The 19,826-nt window shown below is 41.9% G+C and overlaps 2 protein-coding genes across 3 annotated transcripts in view; one reads left to right on the top strand and one right to left on the bottom strand.

Moving 5' to 3' along the window:
• The window catches only part of LOC113667784 (sacsin), a 28,777-nt gene that overhangs the window by 3,036 nt on the left and 5,915 nt on the right, over nucleotides 1-19,826 (bottom strand). The window contains exons 2-4 of one of the 2 annotated variants that reach the window (XM_089182246.1): nucleotides 11,206-11,270; nucleotides 10,421-10,461; nucleotides 100-9,156 (exon numbers count right to left, since the gene is read on the bottom strand). In XM_089182246.1, coding sequence (XP_089038372.1) covers nucleotides 100-9,111 — 9,012 coding nt within the window. In that variant the 5' untranslated portion in view covers nucleotides 9,112-9,156; nucleotides 10,421-10,461; nucleotides 11,206-11,270. The remainder of the gene's footprint in view (nucleotides 1-99; nucleotides 9,157-10,420; nucleotides 10,462-11,205; nucleotides 11,271-19,826) is intronic. The other variant, XM_089182247.1, reaches the window with a different exon arrangement.
• Nucleotides 12,706-19,677, top strand: LOC149040486 (uncharacterized). Its single transcript, XM_089183577.1, has 4 exons — nucleotides 12,706-13,334; nucleotides 13,619-13,909; nucleotides 15,012-15,018; nucleotides 18,554-19,677. The coding sequence occupies exons 1-4, from the start codon at nucleotides 12,730-12,732 to the stop codon at nucleotides 19,532-19,534; spliced, it is 1,884 nt and encodes a 627-aa protein (XP_089039703.1). The 5' UTR covers nucleotides 12,706-12,729; the 3' UTR covers nucleotides 19,535-19,677.

The raw sequence follows: 19,826 nt of genomic DNA, 5'->3' as shown, positions 1-19,826 counted from the left end.
GATTTTTGCGTCTTGGACGACTGGATTATTTCATTTCGTTTTCCTTAATATCTAAGCATTTTAGGTTCTTACGATTTTACTAAGCGACGATAGTTTTACCTGATGGCATTTAAAGCATACCCACTCATAGGAGGGCCTGTCGGAGTCAATTTCATTTCCCCCAGCCTCCAGGTCAGCTTTGGCTTGTTTGTACCAGCGCTCGGCTTCTCCAGGTTGAGGATTGCTACTTGAAAAACTAGGAGGGACATTTCGCCATGGCTCGTGGTCTTGGGATGTGTACCATTGTAACACTTTTTCTTGGTATTCTTCACGACGTGATCTGTGTTCCTCAGCAATCTCCACACAAGCGTCGATAAATTCTTCGTGCGATCCACCTAGACGGAAAAGTTCGTCCTTTATATGTTTAGAAACTTCAAAGCAGAACTCTTCATCTCCTATATTCTTCTCCGGACGCCACTGAAGAATGATCCGCTTGACAATTTGTCTTCTTTCACCCTCTGATAAATCACATTTCCATGCATTTTCCAAAATGGTCGAGATTTGAAGGAGGACCTCTTCCCGATCTTCCCTATTTCTGCGTTGCGCATTAGATATTTCTTCAAAACGGCAAAATTTGTACAGTTTGGCTGCAGTCACCTCCACCGGCTCGTGGTCATGTCCAATGTTCACTGAGTACACCTTGGTAACGAGATGCAGAACCCAGTCTTCGTTGCAGCCAACATCCTGGGCCATAACCTCTTCGATAATCACGGCGTAGATGAACGTAGCAACGCCTCTGTCTAGCTGAAGACTCGGGTCGTGAAGCTGATAACCGACATATTCCCCAGGTTCAAAACCGCCAAAAGCGTCATTCAGTAGATGATGGTCCTCAACTGGAATGAAACTTCCCGGGTCAGGAAAGATATCCATACCATCTAAACTGCAGGTGTCGTCTTGTCGAATGTCCGATTTATCGAGCAGGGACCAGATTTCATTAGGAGCGCACTGCAACATACTAGGGATTAAATAAGCGCTCTTTCCAAGAAGGTCACCATACATTTCTATAACAACGCCCGAAAGCAAAGACCTGGCCAAATCGGTATCGTTAGTCGCATTTACCACGTTTACGTACACCATGCATTTCTCCTCACCGTGTATCTCACATTTCTCTTGGAATGACTTGGTATCTCTTTCGCTTCCTGGGATTAGGTTGTCATTTAAGAAAAGGGCCGTTTTAAGACTATCCACGGCGCACAGCTGAATTCTTTTGAGACTCTTTTCGATATCAGCTATAACTTCTTCATCGAAATCCGACTTTTGAGAGTTGTCGTGCTTGATGATCCTAGCGATTCCCTGACCAAAGTGTGGGGTGCAAAGTCGCAGCATCATTAAATCGAAAACTGAGCTTTTCACGAAGACACCATTAATGAGCTTTTCTCTCACTTCAAGTGAGAGCATCTTTGGCTGTAATTGTAAAGGCAGTTTCATCATCAGCTCTTTGAAGTTGGTCATGGTTTGTGTTACTCTAACCTCCATAAGCTTAAGATCAAGTAAAAAATGCTGGCGGAGCTCTTTGATTCGATCCTCGTAGGCAGGTACATCATTGAATACCAACTCAGAGGACTTGTGTAACGTGACGGAAATTGTGTTTAAATTTTTTTTCAAGCAGCAGATTCCTGAGGGCGTTGCTGGTAGGTACAACGTGGACAATGAGGACAAGGCGGAAGCTTCTTCGGACTTCCCCTGTAACGTCTCAAAGAATCCCTTTACCGCCTTGAAGCACATTTTCAGCTCATTGGGATGTAATTTTGCGTCACCACAATTCTTTTGCAAGTTCCTCAATACCACAGCATAATGGGCACATGTAACAAACTCGTCACATCCCAAGGTTTGAAACAATTTTCGGAATTTCCCAAGCTCAGGAGGAACCCTATAAAGGAAAGGTTTAATTTCGTCTTTCACCCGAAGTTCGAGAACCGCTTTACCAGGCCTGACGAACCTCGTTCCATTTTCAACCAAAATGCAGGGTGTGACTTCGAGGACAATTGTACCCCTTTCGTCTGCATTATCTTGTAAGAACTTGTAAATTTGTTCCATGACGTTCGTAATCTGGCAACGATGTTCAGATAAGTCAAGCTTGCACTTTCGGAGGTTTTCCAGGTGATGGCATAAGACTTCGCAATGCCGAACAACTATGTCTATTGGCGGCTTCTTAGGTATTTGAAGTTGCGAAACAAAAGCATCACAGTATTTGTAGACAGAAGCGAGAGGGGGTTGACCAAGTTGATACCGACGGAACTCCGGATTCGCCCAGGTTGGAAGCAAGTGGGCTTGAGTCCAAACGATTTCTTCATAGTCAGCAAAAACTGCTCCTTTGAACGGAATGTAAGGAACTTGATCCCCTTGCTTTTGCTTAAAAGGTGGACATAACTGTTGTAGTTGATGAGCTACAGGATCAGCGACGACAAAGGCGATATCGCGGATGGCGTTCAACAAGCCCTCACCAACTACATCATGTCGAGAGATGAGATGGTCAACCAGAGTTCTAGACTTCTCGTGAGTTTTCTCCGTTTGCGCTGTAAGTGCTTCATGCTCCACTTCCTTTGCAAATCTCTTAAAATCAACCGAAGATACCTCAGAGACCAAGCCTACTTGTCGTAGAAACGAAATCCATTCGGGAGAGTCAAACGGTTCTGGTGGGAAATCGCATGAAAGCATGACCTTGAAAACATCGTTATTGGGATCGTATACACAGGATGCCTTCTTCAAGGTACCATTCTTTGAGGGAATCAGAGGCGTACATTTCAAGATTTCGAGTAACCTTTCTTTTTCTTCATCACCTTCAGTGGAATCTGTCAAAATGATGTCACGAATATATTCTAGGTGAACTTGTCTTGCCTCCTCACTTAGAAGATTAAAACTTGGCAAAATCGAGTCACAGTACACGTCAACAGCAGAGATGCACGTAAGCTCCAAGAATCTAAACAAATCGGTGACATTTTCCCATGATTTCACAAATGCCATCCCCAATGCACTCTCTAGAACATCAATTTCGTTTTGTGGTACCCCAGCTGGTAAGACAGACACCTTGACTTTTTCGAGTGACATGAAGCCACCGTTTGTTGCAAGGTAAAAGGGAAGCTTCCTAAGATTGCTTTGGTCACTTTCTCGAAGGCAGCTTACACTTGAACAGAAGTACTCCAAGATCTCTTTACAGTCGGATTCCTCTAATCTTTCTTTTATTTCTTGTTGGTTTAAGATCAACTTTTGTTGAAGTGATACAAGAAGCGACGAGGGATCCTTTAGAGAAGATACCAGCATAAGAGCTACAGCTAGCGAGGTCGATGATGAATACATGATGGTTGCCGAAATGGTATGTGAAAGAGCTCTCTGGTTAAGCTCAGGGATACCAAGTTTACGCAAAACCTTTACCAGTTTTGCACTTGCTGCATCGACGTTTGCCATGTCAATCGCTCCCTGTGCTCTCCTTAATGGCACAAGAAAGTGATCAACTTGACGACGGACTCCAAAGCTTCTTATTTGAGTAACGGGAAGAATACTCCAGTCGAGGAGGGGATGGATGATGGCCTTAACCTGACGAACTTTGCCTCCATCGTCAATTTCTTTATCATTTATTACATCTCGTGAAATATCATAAAGGAATTCCCAAACCTTACATATCCATCGTTGGTTTGGTACTCCTTTCTGAGCTGGAGACCACTGAACATAACTGGATTTTCCATAAATTTCCCTTGGCAATGTTTCAGCCAAATTGGTGGCAAATGCATCAGCATCCAACGGTTTTAAGACCGTCAACTTTGAAGTGTCAGAGGTGCAAAATAATTTCCAGTATATTTCTTCGTGTAGGAAAATTTGGGGAGATCCAGGAAGAAGGTCTTTAAATCGTGACAGAAACTTGGGGTATACGTTTGAAAATGACTGAAGACAATTGTCTTGCGTAAGTAGAAGTGGAAGGCCTGGAAGCTTCTCGAGAAAATCATCGGCCTCTTTACAGAACGATAGCACGAGTTTCACTCCATATTCATCTTCAAACACTGTCTTGCTTACATTACAAGGAATGGGTCCAATGGTGCATAAGGGGTCGTGAGAACCAAACGTTCCGTAAAACTCTAACAGATCACCAGCAGAGATACAAGACGTAACAACACCAGATCGCTGAAATGAATCGTGCGTTTTCATGGAAAAGGCAACAAGGTTGAAACCACTTCTTAGCAACATTCTCTCAAATTTCTGTCTTCGTTTATTTACGGCCTCCTCCATATCCTTCTCAGGTATCTTCGCGAAGGGACCAGCATCTGCAAGATTGTTAAAGAACACCTTTTGTTTTCCCATACCGGTGGGCGGAAGCCACGTGACATCGACGGAGGATCTACCCCTTTGAGCGGAGTGTCGAACGACTGGTAGAAGATTTAACTTCCTGTTATCCATTTCTCGATATACAGAATCAACCAGCGTTTCCCAGTAGTGATCTATCGTCGGTTCCTGGGGGAAAAGGCTCTCCAAAATACGTATCTTTCCCAAAACCTTATTTTCAGTGGAGCGTTTTGGACCAAAGCCGAGTAACTTCTTCACCTCAACCAGCATGTCAATGTAACAGGAGGCCACTACATCTTCCAATAGGGCATTGTTCCAGTCGCTCCGATATCCAACATGTCCAGCTTCGTCTCTCCATAGGTTTCTTCTTGACTCGTGGTCCAACGCAAAATGGCCATTGATGTGAACTGGAAGATTTGTTTCAAGCGGAAGGGGCAAAAAGCAGAAAGCCTTATTTCGCATTTGTACAGGAAACTCCAGGTATTCTTTTTCCAACAGACATGCAACGCCACCGCGAGGAAGCATCCCGAGTTTCTGTTTCTTAAAGGCATCAACAATGGTGCTTTTAACATCTCCCTGAAAACCAACTTGTTGGGCAATTAGCCACTTTTCTTCCTTTCCGCAGTTATCAGTGATCTTCAGCATGTAGGAAACTTTAGCAAAAGGTCTGTCAGTCCGGAGAATTTCTCCCTGCTTTATTAGGTTTCCAAACTCTTTGATGACTGTGGCAAACTCTTTTCTCTTTTCTTCGTCCTCCTTTGTTAAGGTAACTTCCACCGTGTAATCGTTTACCAGCTTTCCGCTTTTTTTTTCAACCTCACAAAGAGTTATCTTTTTGACGTTATCAACGAAAAGAAGAACTTCAAATAATTCTCTCTTCAGCTCCTCCATCATTCTGTCTAGTTTTTCCAGTGTTACAGCCCTTGACGAGATTTTGGACTCTATCGCCATTTCTTCACTTCGTAGAGGAAACCTAAAAATGGTTGTGTTATCTCCTGAAAAACGTTCTAGTTCTCCAAGATAACAGCGGAAAACATCAGAAAAATCCTTCTGGAGTTTTTCGCTGACTTTAAACATCCTTCCGGGTTTTTCGGAACTCGCACCAGGCGCATATCTGCAGTCTGGGTCGAATACTAACAAAACGTCTCCAACATCTCCTCCTTTTGAAATAAATGAGGGTGCATCAGTCAAGTGGTAGACAGCGTTAAACCCAACCCCATACTCGCCAGTTTTACAAGGATCACTCCCCTTGCTTCCTTCGCCAAGGTTCTGTATGCCATCTATGTCCGCCCTTGTAAAGGGCCTATTGTTGTAGACGCATAACGCAGGACCTTGCAGGGGTTGCCAACTGTCTTCGAAGATCCTTTCCTTGGGGTGGTACCTCGGGTCTTTGATGAAGCAAATTTCAGTTGCCTGTGCATCATCTGCATTTTGAACAAGTTCCTTCAAAATTTCCTTTTCACAAGGATACTCTGTCAGAATACGACGAAGACGATTCGCAAGTTTCTCAGTTTGACCACATGGAAGCCCAATCGTGTGAGATTGCAAAGCTTCTTCTCGACGTGTTTTAACCCCCATTTTTTGACAGGTTTGCCAAGGTATTCTATCGTTCACGTAGTGCACGTCTGCTTCATCTCCAATCCAGGGGCAATTTCTAATGCAAAGGTCTGACACTGCTCTCATCACCCCTTTTGAGTCAGGAAGAAAAACAGTCTCTTTTTGCAACTGAGATGCACTAATCTCAGAAACGTTCATTACTTTGCTCAATTGGAGTGTCAGGTTCACTGAAACTTGAAGGGTTTGTTCATCTAGTTTAGTCTCTCCAAACTGACTCTTTATTTTCTGCAGGCTTGAAATGTAATCCTTTTTATCAAAAACTTCCTTTACCCCTGCCGCTTCCATCATCTCAGGGAAAGTATCGGTAAGTTGCTGCGGCAGTTTGTAAAGATATGGTGCACAATCAGCCGTTAATTCAAATGCTACTTCCCTAGCAGAGAGAAACCTCCTCTCGACCAGAATGAAATTCTTTCCATGTAGAAATTTTATGCACTCATCACCATTGATTCCCACGGTTTTGTTAAGATATTTATAAGCTTCATGGCAAATACAGGTTACTTCTTGATACTTGGTAACATTCAGCAAATCCACATTTGTGGACATTGCGCATTGGATCTGTTGAGTCACATGGCTTAAGGAGGCATCTTTTGTGTCTAGCTTTAAACACTTTTCAACATTTCTTGGAAGGCTAATACCAACCAATGGCTCACTGCAACATACAAGGTACTTTTTATCTTGAAGGAACACTTCCTTTGGTGAAAGCAACACTTGTTGCTTCCCTTGAAGAGCATCTCTTTTCCAGGGAAGTGGAAAGTTTTCTGGTTTTTTAAGAACGGGAAGAAATTTAGCCTGCGAAAGACGCTGATAGATTCCAGCTTGAAGTGAGTACTCTCGTCTTTTTGAGGATGGCACCATTTTCATCTTCCCTCTCTCCCTTTTTATCTTCCTCTCCATGAACCTCAATAGCTCCTCAACACGCTCTAATGCTGCATTAGGGTCGGTCATGTTTAACCGTTGGATACTCTCAGCTCTCTCTGCTACTTCACTCCATGGAAGATCATCCGAACACATTCCCAGCCCTTCAAGTTTGGTCAGTCTTTGAGGGCTGCGGTACGATGCCTCATTGCCAAAAGGAAACTTTCCTTCGTCAGAGGAGAACAATGCTGCTACCTCCTTTCTGGGGTTTACAAGTTGACTTGGGCACTTGAGAGTCTTGCCAGATGGTGATACCGGAATGCAGGCATGTGCCTTTATCAATGAGTCAAAATCGCTACCATTGTCTAACGCATGAAGCATCAACAGGTCTCTAACGTTAACCGGAATTCTCAGCATCTGAGGAAAGAAGCACTGGCGATAAAAAGCGACCTCGCTGTATTTCTTTTTGTTCATTGTTCTCTCCTGATTGCTCTCTTCGAAAGACATCAATATATCAGACGGTAAATCAATAACTACTGTATTTCGAGCAGATCTGTAAAGGAGTTGAAGAACTTCAAACGCAGCATGTCCAATTTCAGATGCTTCGCGAAATTTTGGATCAAGGAAAACGATTTTGTTGATGTCCACCCACTGACGTCCGTCAGAAAAAAGGGAGAAACCCCTATTGGCAACACTTTTGTAGAAGGACTTCATGAGGGACCTACAGTTGTGTTGTACGGTCGAGCTCTTTGGCCACAGAAAATGGAACTGATAAGAATCTCCATGGGTAACAAGTGACTTGAGGTCGTCAAGAAGAGTTAAATACGCGGTGCATACCGAGTCTTCCATGAGTACTTTGTTCCAATTAACTCCATGGCATGATTTGTCATCCTCAACTTTCCTCTCTAAATTTCGTCTGTCAGCAGCTACAGCAAATGCCCCATTTATGTGCACTGGCAAACCACTGTGGATCGGAAGGGGAAGGTAGCAGAAAACAGAACCGTTAACATCTACGCCATCAATATTCTTAACGACAGGCGAAGGAACATACCCGTCAAGACCTCTTGAAATCAGCTGAACAGCTACTCCTGCCGACGGAACAAGGGTAGTATCACTATGACCCATGATGAAACTCATAGCCTCACCCCTGCCCATTGATGAGACAACGAGCCATGTCGTTTTCTCGTGCCCACAAGGAAGGCCACCACCAAAAAATTCCACGCCTTTGTTGGTGAGATTACAGTCGATCTCTATGGATACTGACGATTGTGGAGAATTGCTAACGTCATCTCTACCATTTCTTAGGTCCACCATAAATCTTGAGGCTACTTGAAGAAAGTTACTTTCTTGGAGAAGCCTCTTTTCCTCTTTGCTTAGCTTCCCTGCTGTGGTGGGTAGCGTGACAGAGGATGACAGCTCCCTTGGTATTCCAACCGAAGAAAGTGATTTTGTCACCTGAAATAGTAAAAGGGATGCACCTGGAAGCGAAGTACGCGGCAAATTGTAAATTCCCACGCGGAGGATATTTTGTGAAAAAAGAAGCAAACTTTCGGCCCCTTCAAGGAACATTTGCAAAAGTTTCCGCATTTCGTGGTCGTTGTAATCCAACTGCTTAATCTCGCTTCTTTGAGCTTGCTCACTCGTCCTCAATGGAAACCGGAAAAGAGTTCCCCGAAATGAGTTGTCTCTCTTACTTAGACGTAGGTCACAGCCAAAGATTCCATCAAAGGGCTTAAACTGCCCTCTGTAGCGTGCTCTTAGGGCCTCTGGGGTCTTGTTGAGATCTATTTTAACACCTGGCTTCGCGGGGTTTTTTATGTGCCTTCCAAGATGTGACATGTGAGGGTCAAAAACTACGAAGTAGTTTCTGCTTAAAAACATGGGCACATCTGTTAAATTGTAGACTGCGTTGAAACCAAGTCCAAATTTTCCAATTTTTTCGGTGTGGTGCTCTTTTGTGGCTCCGCTTAATTTCTCAATGTTTTCAAAGTCCTTTTCCGTAAATTCGGCGTCATTGTAGACCCAGAGGGCAGGGCCCTGGCATTCTTTCATCCCTTCATCAAGCAGGTGGGTCATGGCATCGTTGTTAGCTCTTTCGTCGTATAGGAATCTCACTTCAGTGGCACCAGCGTCGTCGGCGTTTTGGACAAGCTCCTTAAGTACTGCAAATCCATCGGTGTACTGGTCTAGCAATCGTTTTAGTCGAGTAGTTATCTTTTCATATTGGCCGAATGCTTCTATTGATGACTCCATGGGATCTAACACAGTTCTGGTCGAAGAGGTTGAAGCAGATGCAGGCCTGGAGAGAGCTGATGATCGCTTCATTTCCTTCCTTTTGATTAACTTCAAGATCCCAACTTGGATCTCTAGCTACGAAGAATTGCATAATTACACTCACTTCTTTGCCACTTAAGGATTACTGCAGTTTGTTACATAATACCGCTCAACAACGAATAAAATCTAAGATGAATGGATATTAAATAAGGATGTATAGTGTTATGTAATGTCCAAACCCCAAGCCGAACAACTTGATGTGATACTTTGTTTTGACAGTTAGTACACTTATAAAAGAGTTTTCTTGTATGAAAGAGCCTATTTGATTTAATTTAGATATTATGCAGGGTGTTTTAATGATGTCTAAACAGTAGTCTCGATTTGGCGCCAAAATTTACACACAAGTTTTCCCGCACGCATTATCTGTTCCGAGATACGTATCTCAGTTTCAAGGGAAATTCCGAGTCTCCTCGCACGTTTAAGCCGAATGGTTTGTTCAGTGTAATTCCATTGTCTCTTATATATATATATATTTTTTTTCATTCAATCTTTGCTGACTCCTTCCCAGTGGATTGCAGAAGTTGAAGCGAGAGTATTAAAAAAATAAGTTGATGCACACTTAGAGATAAAACAACGTTCCAAACATTTCACCCTCTTAGTCTTCAAGGCTATATCTATATCTATATCTATATCTATATCTATATCTATATCTATATCTATATCTATATCTACTTCTTCTTGTTTAGAATCTTAAGCGTTTCGATCGAGCCATTTTGTACCAGAGATACCTGTGGTAAGGATCGAATGTCTGTTACCTCATTGGTTTGATATCTTTCACTGGCAGTGTCAATATAGTATTCGTTCCTAAGCTAAGTTGTGCTTATGTCCAAAGTAAGTGCCTTGATTCATGCTACTACCATGGTCTTGCTTTTTCATTTGTTGAGCGAGGTATCTTTAATGCCTTAATATGTTTTATCTCGCTTTTGAACGAGGCTCGTATCTACATTTGCCGTTGCTGATGGAAGTCCTACCTTACAGCAATAAATTATTAACTTCTAAATTGAATCAGTCAAGTTAACTCGAAATTCTACCTCGAACTTGACTAGACCAGTTTTCATCCTTCTCCAAGCCAGTCCTCATTAGGGGCCTAGATTATCGAACTTTTACATTTTTCAAACGTTCACGAAATTTTGTCAGTTGCATCCTACGTATTCCTATGAAAAGATTCTTTGCACCAAAAAAGTGTAGTTCCGATAGCATGAAGCAAGAAGAATGCAACATATCAACGGAGAGAGCATCTTAAAAGTTAAATCTGATTTACAGATAACCATAATGAATCACTTTCGTTTACTATACTCACATACAAAGTGATGCCCGTTAACTTTAAACTCGGTTACTCATCTGAAAATCAAAACCATACGAATAATTATAAACATATGGCATAAAATATTACCAGAAGAAATATAAATCCCCAATGGCCTAAAGAGATTTTCCACTCCGCAAAATATTGGTGCAGCTTTACCACTCATATATGATTCACTTGGGAGGGTTTTTCAGGGAGCGAGTCTGAAATTTATCCTCAGTTAGGAAGTGTGAAATCCCTTAACAACAACGCCCTTCGTCGTTTGTTTCGGTGGAAATCAATGCACCCAACTGACAATCACTCTGCTGGAAGAGCTTGAACTGTAAGCGTTTCATTGATTGTCTTCCTATGGGTGTCGCTCGTCCAATTATAATTTACTAGAGTATGTCGGTATGACTCAATCATATTGACACACTTCAGTAAGTTCCGGAGAAACGCAATTCAACAAAACATCATTTGCGGTAGTTGGCTCTATTCTCTTACTTCATTGGGAAAACGAGAAAACTGTACTTTTCAGGGGTGAATAATAATTTCTTCGTGAGGGGCGGGATCAGTTTCTAAACTTCAAACAACATTGCAGTATTACTCGGAAGATGGGTTGTACATATAATTAAATATTCATGTAGATTCGGCTGTTATATCTAACAAGGCCAACTAGTCTTCCTCATATTGTTCTCTTTTATCGTGTTTAAAATTGTAAAATGTTGTCTTAAGCCAGATAATGCCATAATTACACCTGACCACTTCTAAATCCTAGGTTTGCTCAAGTCAAGAGCACTTACTTCAGTTCTGCTATCAATGGAGAGTAAGTCGAAATTCAATTGTCACAGCTTCATTGTGCTAATATCTGAAAAAAATCAAACACATTCAGGCTAGAAATTACGAATTGAATTATCATTTGCAACGCCCAAAAGCTTCATAAAACAACTAAGAATATGTGGAAGTGAGGTACAGACAATTCTCTTAGTACTTGGGTCTGCGACTCAATCGTCCGAAAAAGATCTTCACAGACGAAAATTACAGCACGTTGTCCAAGAGACTTCTTCTGTCTACGGATAAGTAATAACACCTCAATAGGACTCACTAAAGCTTGTCGAACGATTGCATCAGACAAAGGTTTAGAAATTAGCAGATTGTCAGGGTGGGATCCAAGTTAACTTTGAAGAAAGGTACAAAAAGCGACAAAAAACTGACAAAAAGTAATAGTGTAAGAGCCAACAACATCTGCTGCATCTGGTAGAAAGAAGCCTCTGGAAACGCTTGGTAATTTACATCAATACGAAACAGCAAGATCATACCAATTATTTATCAACATCATAATGAGTTTTGCACAAACCTCAATGTTTACTTACAAATTTAGAACTTAACTTTCTCGGGCTTAGTAATTTTTTAGTGTAACACAAAGACTTTTGAATGCCTGAAATGCAATTTTGAACAGGTCTAATAATACAAGAGGGTATGAAAATTCTGACAATACGATAAGGTCCTTAATCATGAAACACACATGAGGAAATGACAAAACGAGGCTATTTATCAGTTCAAAAACACATAGTTAATTTACACGGTTTCATATTGCATATTGTCAGTTCTAACATGTTCTCAGAACGTAGCCAAAATTCCGAGAAAACCATCGCATGTTTAAGCTGCGTCAGAGCACCTCGATATCAACATTTTGTCAACACATCAGTACCTAGACGTAGTTGTTATCTGATCACTATAATCACAAGGATCGCTGGAGAAAAGTTCCGAGATTCCGGAAGTCCTTGTCCATCACACCAAGCGGTGTCGGCGAATACAAAGATAACTGAGGGAATGTCAACAAATAATCTAACTATGATTGCTGAACTTTTCTCATCGACCGTGATGATCACGTGAAAACTAGCTCGATACATTTGTCATCCCTAAGTTTTAGCATCTTATATCAGATGCTGAGGAGCATTATCTCAACTGACAGCAATTGGATTTCACGTGACTAAGAATTTTACTTTCCTCGTTGCCTTGAGGTTCACAAACTTGAAGAACAGAAACCACCAACTTTCTATTCATTAAGAAATTCACTCCTTAAAGGTAGACTAATACAAAAATTATGTCACAATTCACCAACAACGGAAAAGACCGCTTCAAGTTTTAGGTATTCCAAGTGACAAAAACCTAGCCTAACGCGACGTCAATAATACTTCCCAAATTCATTCCGCAATAGTCCAGTTGGGAGTTATTTAGAATCGCGGCTGACTCTAATTATCGCAGTTGCGCGATAACATGGAATTGAGGTTTATCCTGAATCGGCTAATGTTGCCAAGTTCGTAATGGCAGAAGACCGCGAAAATTCAAGCGAACACTTCACATTGGGAGATATTAATCGACAGGAACTTCAAAAGAAAACTTTATATGAGCTGAAGGAAATTCTGAAACAGTCTGGTCAAAAAGTTAGCGGGAAAAAGAGCGATCTGGTAGAAAGAATTTGTGGCGTCTTGGCGTCGAGCACATGTGACACTCCATCGACTTCAAAGACAGCAGAAGCGCAGTTTTTAGAACTATCTGCTCCACACAAGAGCAAAGACAATGACTTAAGCTATGATACTCTAATTAGAGATGTCAAAGGGAACAATCTGTGGCAGAAGGACTTGAGAAATTTGCCAGCGTTTGACTTTGTCCGTCTATACGACTACTTGGTCATACAAACAAACAAGTATGATCACATCGCTCTGAAGACTAGTGGCTATAAGAAATTGAAAGCTTTCCAGTTTTTTGCCGAAGGTCATATCAAAGATTTGGAGCTTGCAGAAGTTGGAGGACTTGTCTACATCAAAGGAAAAGTTTTGGCTTCTATGAAGCAAACAAAATACTCAGTCGCAATAGTATTTTCAAACAAAGGCGAAGTACTGAGGGCTGCTTGTAAGTGCCCTGCAGGGTAAGATTATATGATATATTTTCAGTTGCTTATTTTATGAATTGTTTATACCTACTGTACATGTTTACGAGTAGAAATACTAGTGCAAAACTATGCAAACCTCTTTCCATACAGAGATGTATGAATGTGTGAATCCGATTGTAGACGGTAAAATATTGAATCAATGTAATTCAATGAATATAAAGGTCTTTTAGCATGTTTATATTATTTTATCGAACCTGTAATTTCATGTCTTGTCTCAAATACCACTTCATTATTTTTATTATAAATGTATTTTTTGACAGGTTAGGTTCTGGTGGCCATGGCCAATGCAACCATGTTGGTGGTATTCTCTTTGCCATCGAAGACTTCAACAGACAGGGACTACAAAATCGCAGTGAACCAGTTACATGTACTTCAAGGCTGTGTGCATGGAATGTGCCAAGAAATAGTAAAGTGGCTGCAAAACCTGTTGATGACATCAACATTGTGAAGTACAGATATGGAAAGGACAACATAACTTCTGTTAAATCAAGTGTGTATGATCCAAGAGCCCCATGTGATAGAGTGCTCAATAAAGCAAAATTAAACTCTATGCTTGTGAAACTGTGCTGTATTCGATTTACGTTTACATTAATTCAGCCTCGCTTCCGTTCATGATTCGATGTATGATCACTTCCGGTAATGGCGACGACACATGTTAGAAAATATTAAAAGTTCTGTGTTGAAATCCAAGAATATATCTCCGTTTCTCGTGCCATCCGAACACCACATGGTGTCAGAAGTGAACAAGAAGATATAAACTGTGTCCAGAACGGATATTTAGCGATCAGTGATCAGGAATTACGCGGAAATATGCTACGAATCTTCCACCACCGAAAGCTCTTTGTCTATCGGGAAATGCAAGTGAGAATTTCAAGTTGTTCAAGCAGCAGTACGAATTATATGTGAACGCCATTGGATTATCTACTGCCAGTAAGGAAAGGAGAAGTGCTATACTGCTAAATCTCGCAGGTGAGGAGGCGCTGAAAATCTACAATGGCTTCACATGGGCTCCAGCTGTAGGTGACCCCGAAGGGGAGGAACATGTACCAGCAGAGGACAAACTGGATCCGGAATTAATTCTGGAGAAATTCCAGAGGTTCTGCACGCCGAAAACAAATGTTACTTATGAACGTTACAAGTTTCACAGGTATACGCAATCAGAGGGTGAGAGTTTCGATAATTTCTTATCACAAATTAACACTCTCGTGTCTACGTGTGCCTACGGTGAACTAAAGGACGATTTTGTCAGAGATAAGATCGTATTGGGTATAAATAGTGATAAGGTCAGAGCACGGCTGTTGAGAGATGGTGAACTGACTTTAGAAAAAGCGATAAATGAGTGTAGAGCAGAAGAATGTTCTGGAAGGTGGGCTCAGGATATAAAAGGAGAGACTTCTAAAGTGCAGGCAGTTCAACATAGGCGGAAAGGAGGCCCTCGTGACAAGGGACCACGTAGTAACGGGCAGCAAAGAAGTGCATCAAATTGCTCCCAGGCGTCGAATAGCCGGTCATGCCGGTGGTGTGGAAAGGAGGTGCACCCCAGAGAAAGATGCCCTGCAAAAGACAGTAAATGTAACAAGTGCAAACGCCCAGGACATTGGGGCAAGGTCTGCAGGAGTAGTAAAGGAAAAGGGTCTGTACAAGAGATAGCAGAAGTGCAGTCTGACTCAGATGAGTACTACTTCTTAGGAAGCATCAGTGATGAAAGTTACTCTATTGAGAGTATCAACAACAGGAAACGCAGGAGTGCATGGTTTACGGAAGTCCAGGTGTCAGGTCAGAGCCTGAAATTTGCTGTTGATACTGGAGCAGATGTGACAGTCATTTCCAAATCTGTGTATGATACACAGTTTTCACACTTCATTTTGCAGAAGCCTGACAGGCCTCTTAGTGGCCCAGATCAAAGCAACCTTTCAACTCTTGGATTCTTTACTGCAGAACTAAAGAAAGGTGATCAGACAATCACAGAGGATATATACGTGTTCCCCAAAGGCTCTCTATTGCTAGGTAGAGACGCTTGTGCAGATCTAGGTGTCGTTAAGTTCATTGGAAAAGTTACGTCAGATCCTATCCAGTCAGCGGAGTTCGGATCAATGTTCAAAGGCTTAGGAAAGCTAGAAGGAGAATATAAGATTAAGATCGAGCAAAACGCAGAGCCATACAGTGTGATGACTCCCAGGAGGATATCTATTCCACTACTTCCTCTAGCCAAAGCTGAACTTGACAAGCTTATCGAGCTAGATGTTATAGAACGGTGCACAGAACCATCGGAATGGTGTTCTCCTATGGTCGTGGTGCCTAAAGGAAATGGCAAAGTGAGGATCTGTGTGGATCTCACGAAGCTTAACGAAGTAGTGAAGAGAGAAAGAATCATGCTCCCCACAGTGGATTATACAATTGCTCTGATGGGAGGTGCTAAGGTTTTCTCTAAACTGGATGCCAATGCGGGCTTCCACCAAATCTGCTTGGATGAAGATTCAAGGAAACTGACCACGTTCATCTCACCATTTGGTCGATTTCGATACAAGCGAATTCCCTTCGGTATCAAATCTGGCCCTGAGAAGTTTCAGAGTGAGATCTACCGAATACTAGGTGGTCAACAAGGTGTGGTATGTCTCATGGATGACATTGTCGTGTTCGGAAAGAACCAGGAGGAACATGACGAGAGACTCGTACAGACATTAACACGGCTGAAAGCAGCAGGTGTCACCTTGAATAAGGATAAGTGCCAATTCAGCAAAAGCCAGATTGACTTTCTGGGTCATCGGATCGGAGTTAATGGTGTGGAAAGCTCTCCAGAGAAGGTTGAGGCTATATTGAAAATGCGTGCTCCAGAGAATGTGAGTGAGGTAAGAGGTCTGATGGGTACAGTGAACCAGCTCATGAAGTTTGTACCCAACCTTGCTACTATGACACAACCTCTACGTGAACTCTTGAGCTCTCACAGTGCATGGTGCTGGGGTCCAGCACAGGAACAGGCTTTTAAAGAGATTAAACAATGCTTGACGAGCAGCCCAGTGTTGCAAATATATGATCCTTCACTGGAGACCAAGGTGTCAGCAGATGCGTCTTCATACGGACTTGGCGGAGTGCTTTTGCAAAAGCACGGTGACAGGTGGGCACCAGTGGCGTATGCGTCCAAAAGCCTTCTGGATGTAGAGAAAAGGTACGCCCAGATTGAAAAGGAGGCCTTAGCTAGTACCTTCGCATGTGAACGATTCACAGATTACATTCTGGGAAAGGATATTATACTAGAGACTGATCATAAGCCTCTTGTACCACTGCTATCCACGAAGGAGTTGGATCAACTACCCGTACGTATTCAACGAATGAGAATGAGGCTCATGAGATACTCGTTCACACCTGTTCATGTGCCAGGAAAACTGTTGTACACTGCCGACACGCTATCCCGTTCTCCAACACCAGCCAAATCAGGTGATTCATTTCATGAGGAAGTGAACTTATATGCTCATCAAGTCATAGCTGGAATGCCTATCAGTGATAGCAAATTAGATGATATTATGATCCATCAACAGGAGGATGAAGCATGCAGGCAAATTATGAACTATGTAGCTGAAGGTTGGCCTGAAAAACATAATGTCAAGGGTTTAGTCAGCCCTTATTTTGCTCATAGAGCAGAGCTGACAGTGGTTAAAGGGCTGTTGATGATGGGACCTCGAGTCGTTATACCATCGTCTATGAAATTGGAAGTCCTGGATAAGATCCACGACGGTCACCAAGGGATTGTCAAGTGCAAGGCATTGGCCAGAAACACAGTGTGGTGGCCAAGCATGATGAAGAATATAGAGGAGTTAATTGAAAACTGTCGCAAGTGTCAGTCTAACAGGAAAAATCCTCCAGAACCTCTAGTTCCTACCATGCTCCCACAACGACCATGGCAATACATAGCCACTGATGTCTATGAACTCAATAAAAGACTGTATTTAGTAATGATTGATTACTACTCCAGATGGATAGAGGTAGCTAGTCTGAGTTCAACTGCCTCAGCAGAGGTCATAGACAGGATGAAACGTGCATTTTCCAGATTCGGAATTCCAGATCAAGTAAAATCTGACAATGCCAGCTACTATACATCAAGGGAATTTAAGATGTTCACTTTAGATTACGGGTTTCGACATGTCACTAGCAGCCCAGGTCATGCTTCAGGCAACGGTGAAGCAGAGAGAGCAGTGCAAACAGCTAAATGTCTCCTAGCTGGCTCTCAAGATCCTTATCTTGCTTTGCTACAGTATAGAGCGACACCATTGGCTAATGGTTATTCTCCAGCTGAGCTAATGATGTCAAGGAGGCTAAAAACCAAAGTGCCGGTGGCCCCGTCTCAGCTGTCCCCAAACCTTGTGCAGAATCATGCCCTACGTCAGTTTGAAGACAATCACAAAACCAAACAGAAGCTGCACTTTGACAGAAGGCATTCAGCGAGGCCTCTTGTTCCCTTAGAGAAGGGAGATGAAGTGATGGTACAAGACAGAGGACAGTCTGGAATAGTAGTGGAGAAGTGCACACCTCGTTCTTATGTGATCCATACGGACACTGGGTCATATAGAAGGAATAGAGTACAGATCAACAAGATACCACCCCCACCCCCAGCTGCAGCTACATCTCCAGCCAAACCCACACCGGTGCCAGTACCTCCATCACCTAAACTTCCTTCGCCCCAAACAGCTAACACTGCAGAAGGAACTGGCACATCCAAAGTGTACACCAGATCTGGCCGTCAATCTAAGCCCTCATCTAGATTGAAGGATTATGTGCCATAAGTGAAGTTATACTTTCTGGCCAGATTTTCTCTGGTTTCTCAGACAGAAAGTCATAACTATGAACGCGTATTCTAGTGTGTGTGAGACTTAGTGCAGAGACAAACGACAATAGCTACCCAGGATGTGTTTCTTAACAAAATGACGATTACTTGAGGACATTTGATTGACGTTGTTTTGATTTTGAATTTCACGCTAGATAAGAAACAAGTATGTCTAAGTAGTTTCTCTTTTATTATCTTAAAGGGGGAGATGTGCTGTATTCGATTTACGTTTACATTAATTCAGCCTCGCTTCCGTTCATGATTCGATGTATGATCACTTCCGGTAATGGCGACGACACATGTTAGAAAATATTAAAAGTTCTGTGTTGAAATCCAAGAATATATCTCCGTTTCTCGTGCCATCCGAACACCACAGAAACTTAGCCAGCACTTACCAAGTAGCTCTCTTTTTCTATTTCATGATATCAAGCCAAGCCTGGACAGTCAAAATGTTATTGTTGACAGTACATGTGAATGTGTACCACTTAATTGTATAGAAATGGTAGAACTTACCTCAGAACATGATGACATGGACTTGCCATTCAATGACGATTATGACATTGCAACAAAGAAATTCAAGTCAATGATTGATATATATGAAGAGAGAATAACTGACAATGATTTTGAAAGAATAGAAAGGTTGTCACGGGGCCAGGACAATACTTTTTGGAGGGAACTAAAACAGGAGAAACTAACTGCGTCAAATTTTAAAGCTGCTGCTAAGAGAAAAGTTGAACCTGATAAACTTTTAAAGCAAATCATGTACAAAATTGAAGAAACCACTAATGTTTCAGCATTACAGTATGGTCACATGCATGAAGATAATGCTATCAATGATTATATTAAATACAAACACTCCCAAGGAAACACAGGCTTGACAGTTTGGAAAGTTGGGACTTACATATCAAAGATTAGACCAGGATTGGGGGCTAGCTTGGACAGAATGGTTTATGATCCTTTGGCACACTGTAAGAAAGGTGGCCTCGAAATCAAATGTCCATACTCTAAACAAGGTATGACAATTGAAGAGGCTTGTCAAGACAAGAATTTTTGTATGACTTTGAAGCCTGGGATGCCTACATTGAAGATAGGACACCAGTATTACTATCAAGTCCAAGGGCAGATGTATGTTTCATGTTTGCAATGGGTAGATTTTGTTGTATGGTTTGGAGCAGACAACCTCTACATACAAAGGATAGTATTTGACAAACAGTGGTGGCACAAGGAAGCTCTACCAAAGCTGGATTACTTCTATCGTCGGGCATTTTTACCCGAAGTTCTGACAAGAAGGGTTAAAAGAGGGGTCCGTCTTTATAACCATGGAGGGTGGCAGCCTTACACGACAAGAAGTTCTTAGTCTTCTTCATTTTATATTAACTAAGAATGAATAGGTACTGTGGGTTCCTAGATACTTTCCCTGCACCAGGACAGACATTTTGTATGCAACAAAAAGGAATAGACATAGATCATAAGTTATGTCAAAGCCATATACCAAGAATCCACAAGTGGCATAGGTTTGTTATTAGTTTGTACTTTGTAGTTTTTGTTTAATGGCAAGTTCAAGTCCCTCTACCATAAAAACTGAGAGTAAAAGTAAAATATTAATAGCTTAGCATGCTTTTTGTTTGAGTTTACTTCTTGAATCAATT

This window comes from Pocillopora damicornis, chromosome 9, assembly GCF_964200805.1.
Source record: "Pocillopora damicornis chromosome 9, jaPocDami1.2, whole genome shotgun sequence".
Lineage (NCBI taxonomy): Eukaryota > Metazoa > Cnidaria > Anthozoa > Scleractinia > Pocilloporidae > Pocillopora > Pocillopora damicornis.
This window is presented reverse-complemented; position numbering and strand designations above follow the sequence as displayed.

Excerpts from the sequence above, each read along its gene's own strand:
- LOC149040486 (XM_089183577.1), top strand. The coding sequence starts at position 12,730 with ATGGCAGAAGACCGCGAAAATTCAAGCGAACACTTCACATTGGGAGAT. Across the intron at positions 13,335-13,618 it reads GCTTGTAAGTGCCCTGCAGG|GTTAGGTTCTGGTGGCCATG; the intron begins GTAAGATTATAT and ends ATTTTTTGACAG.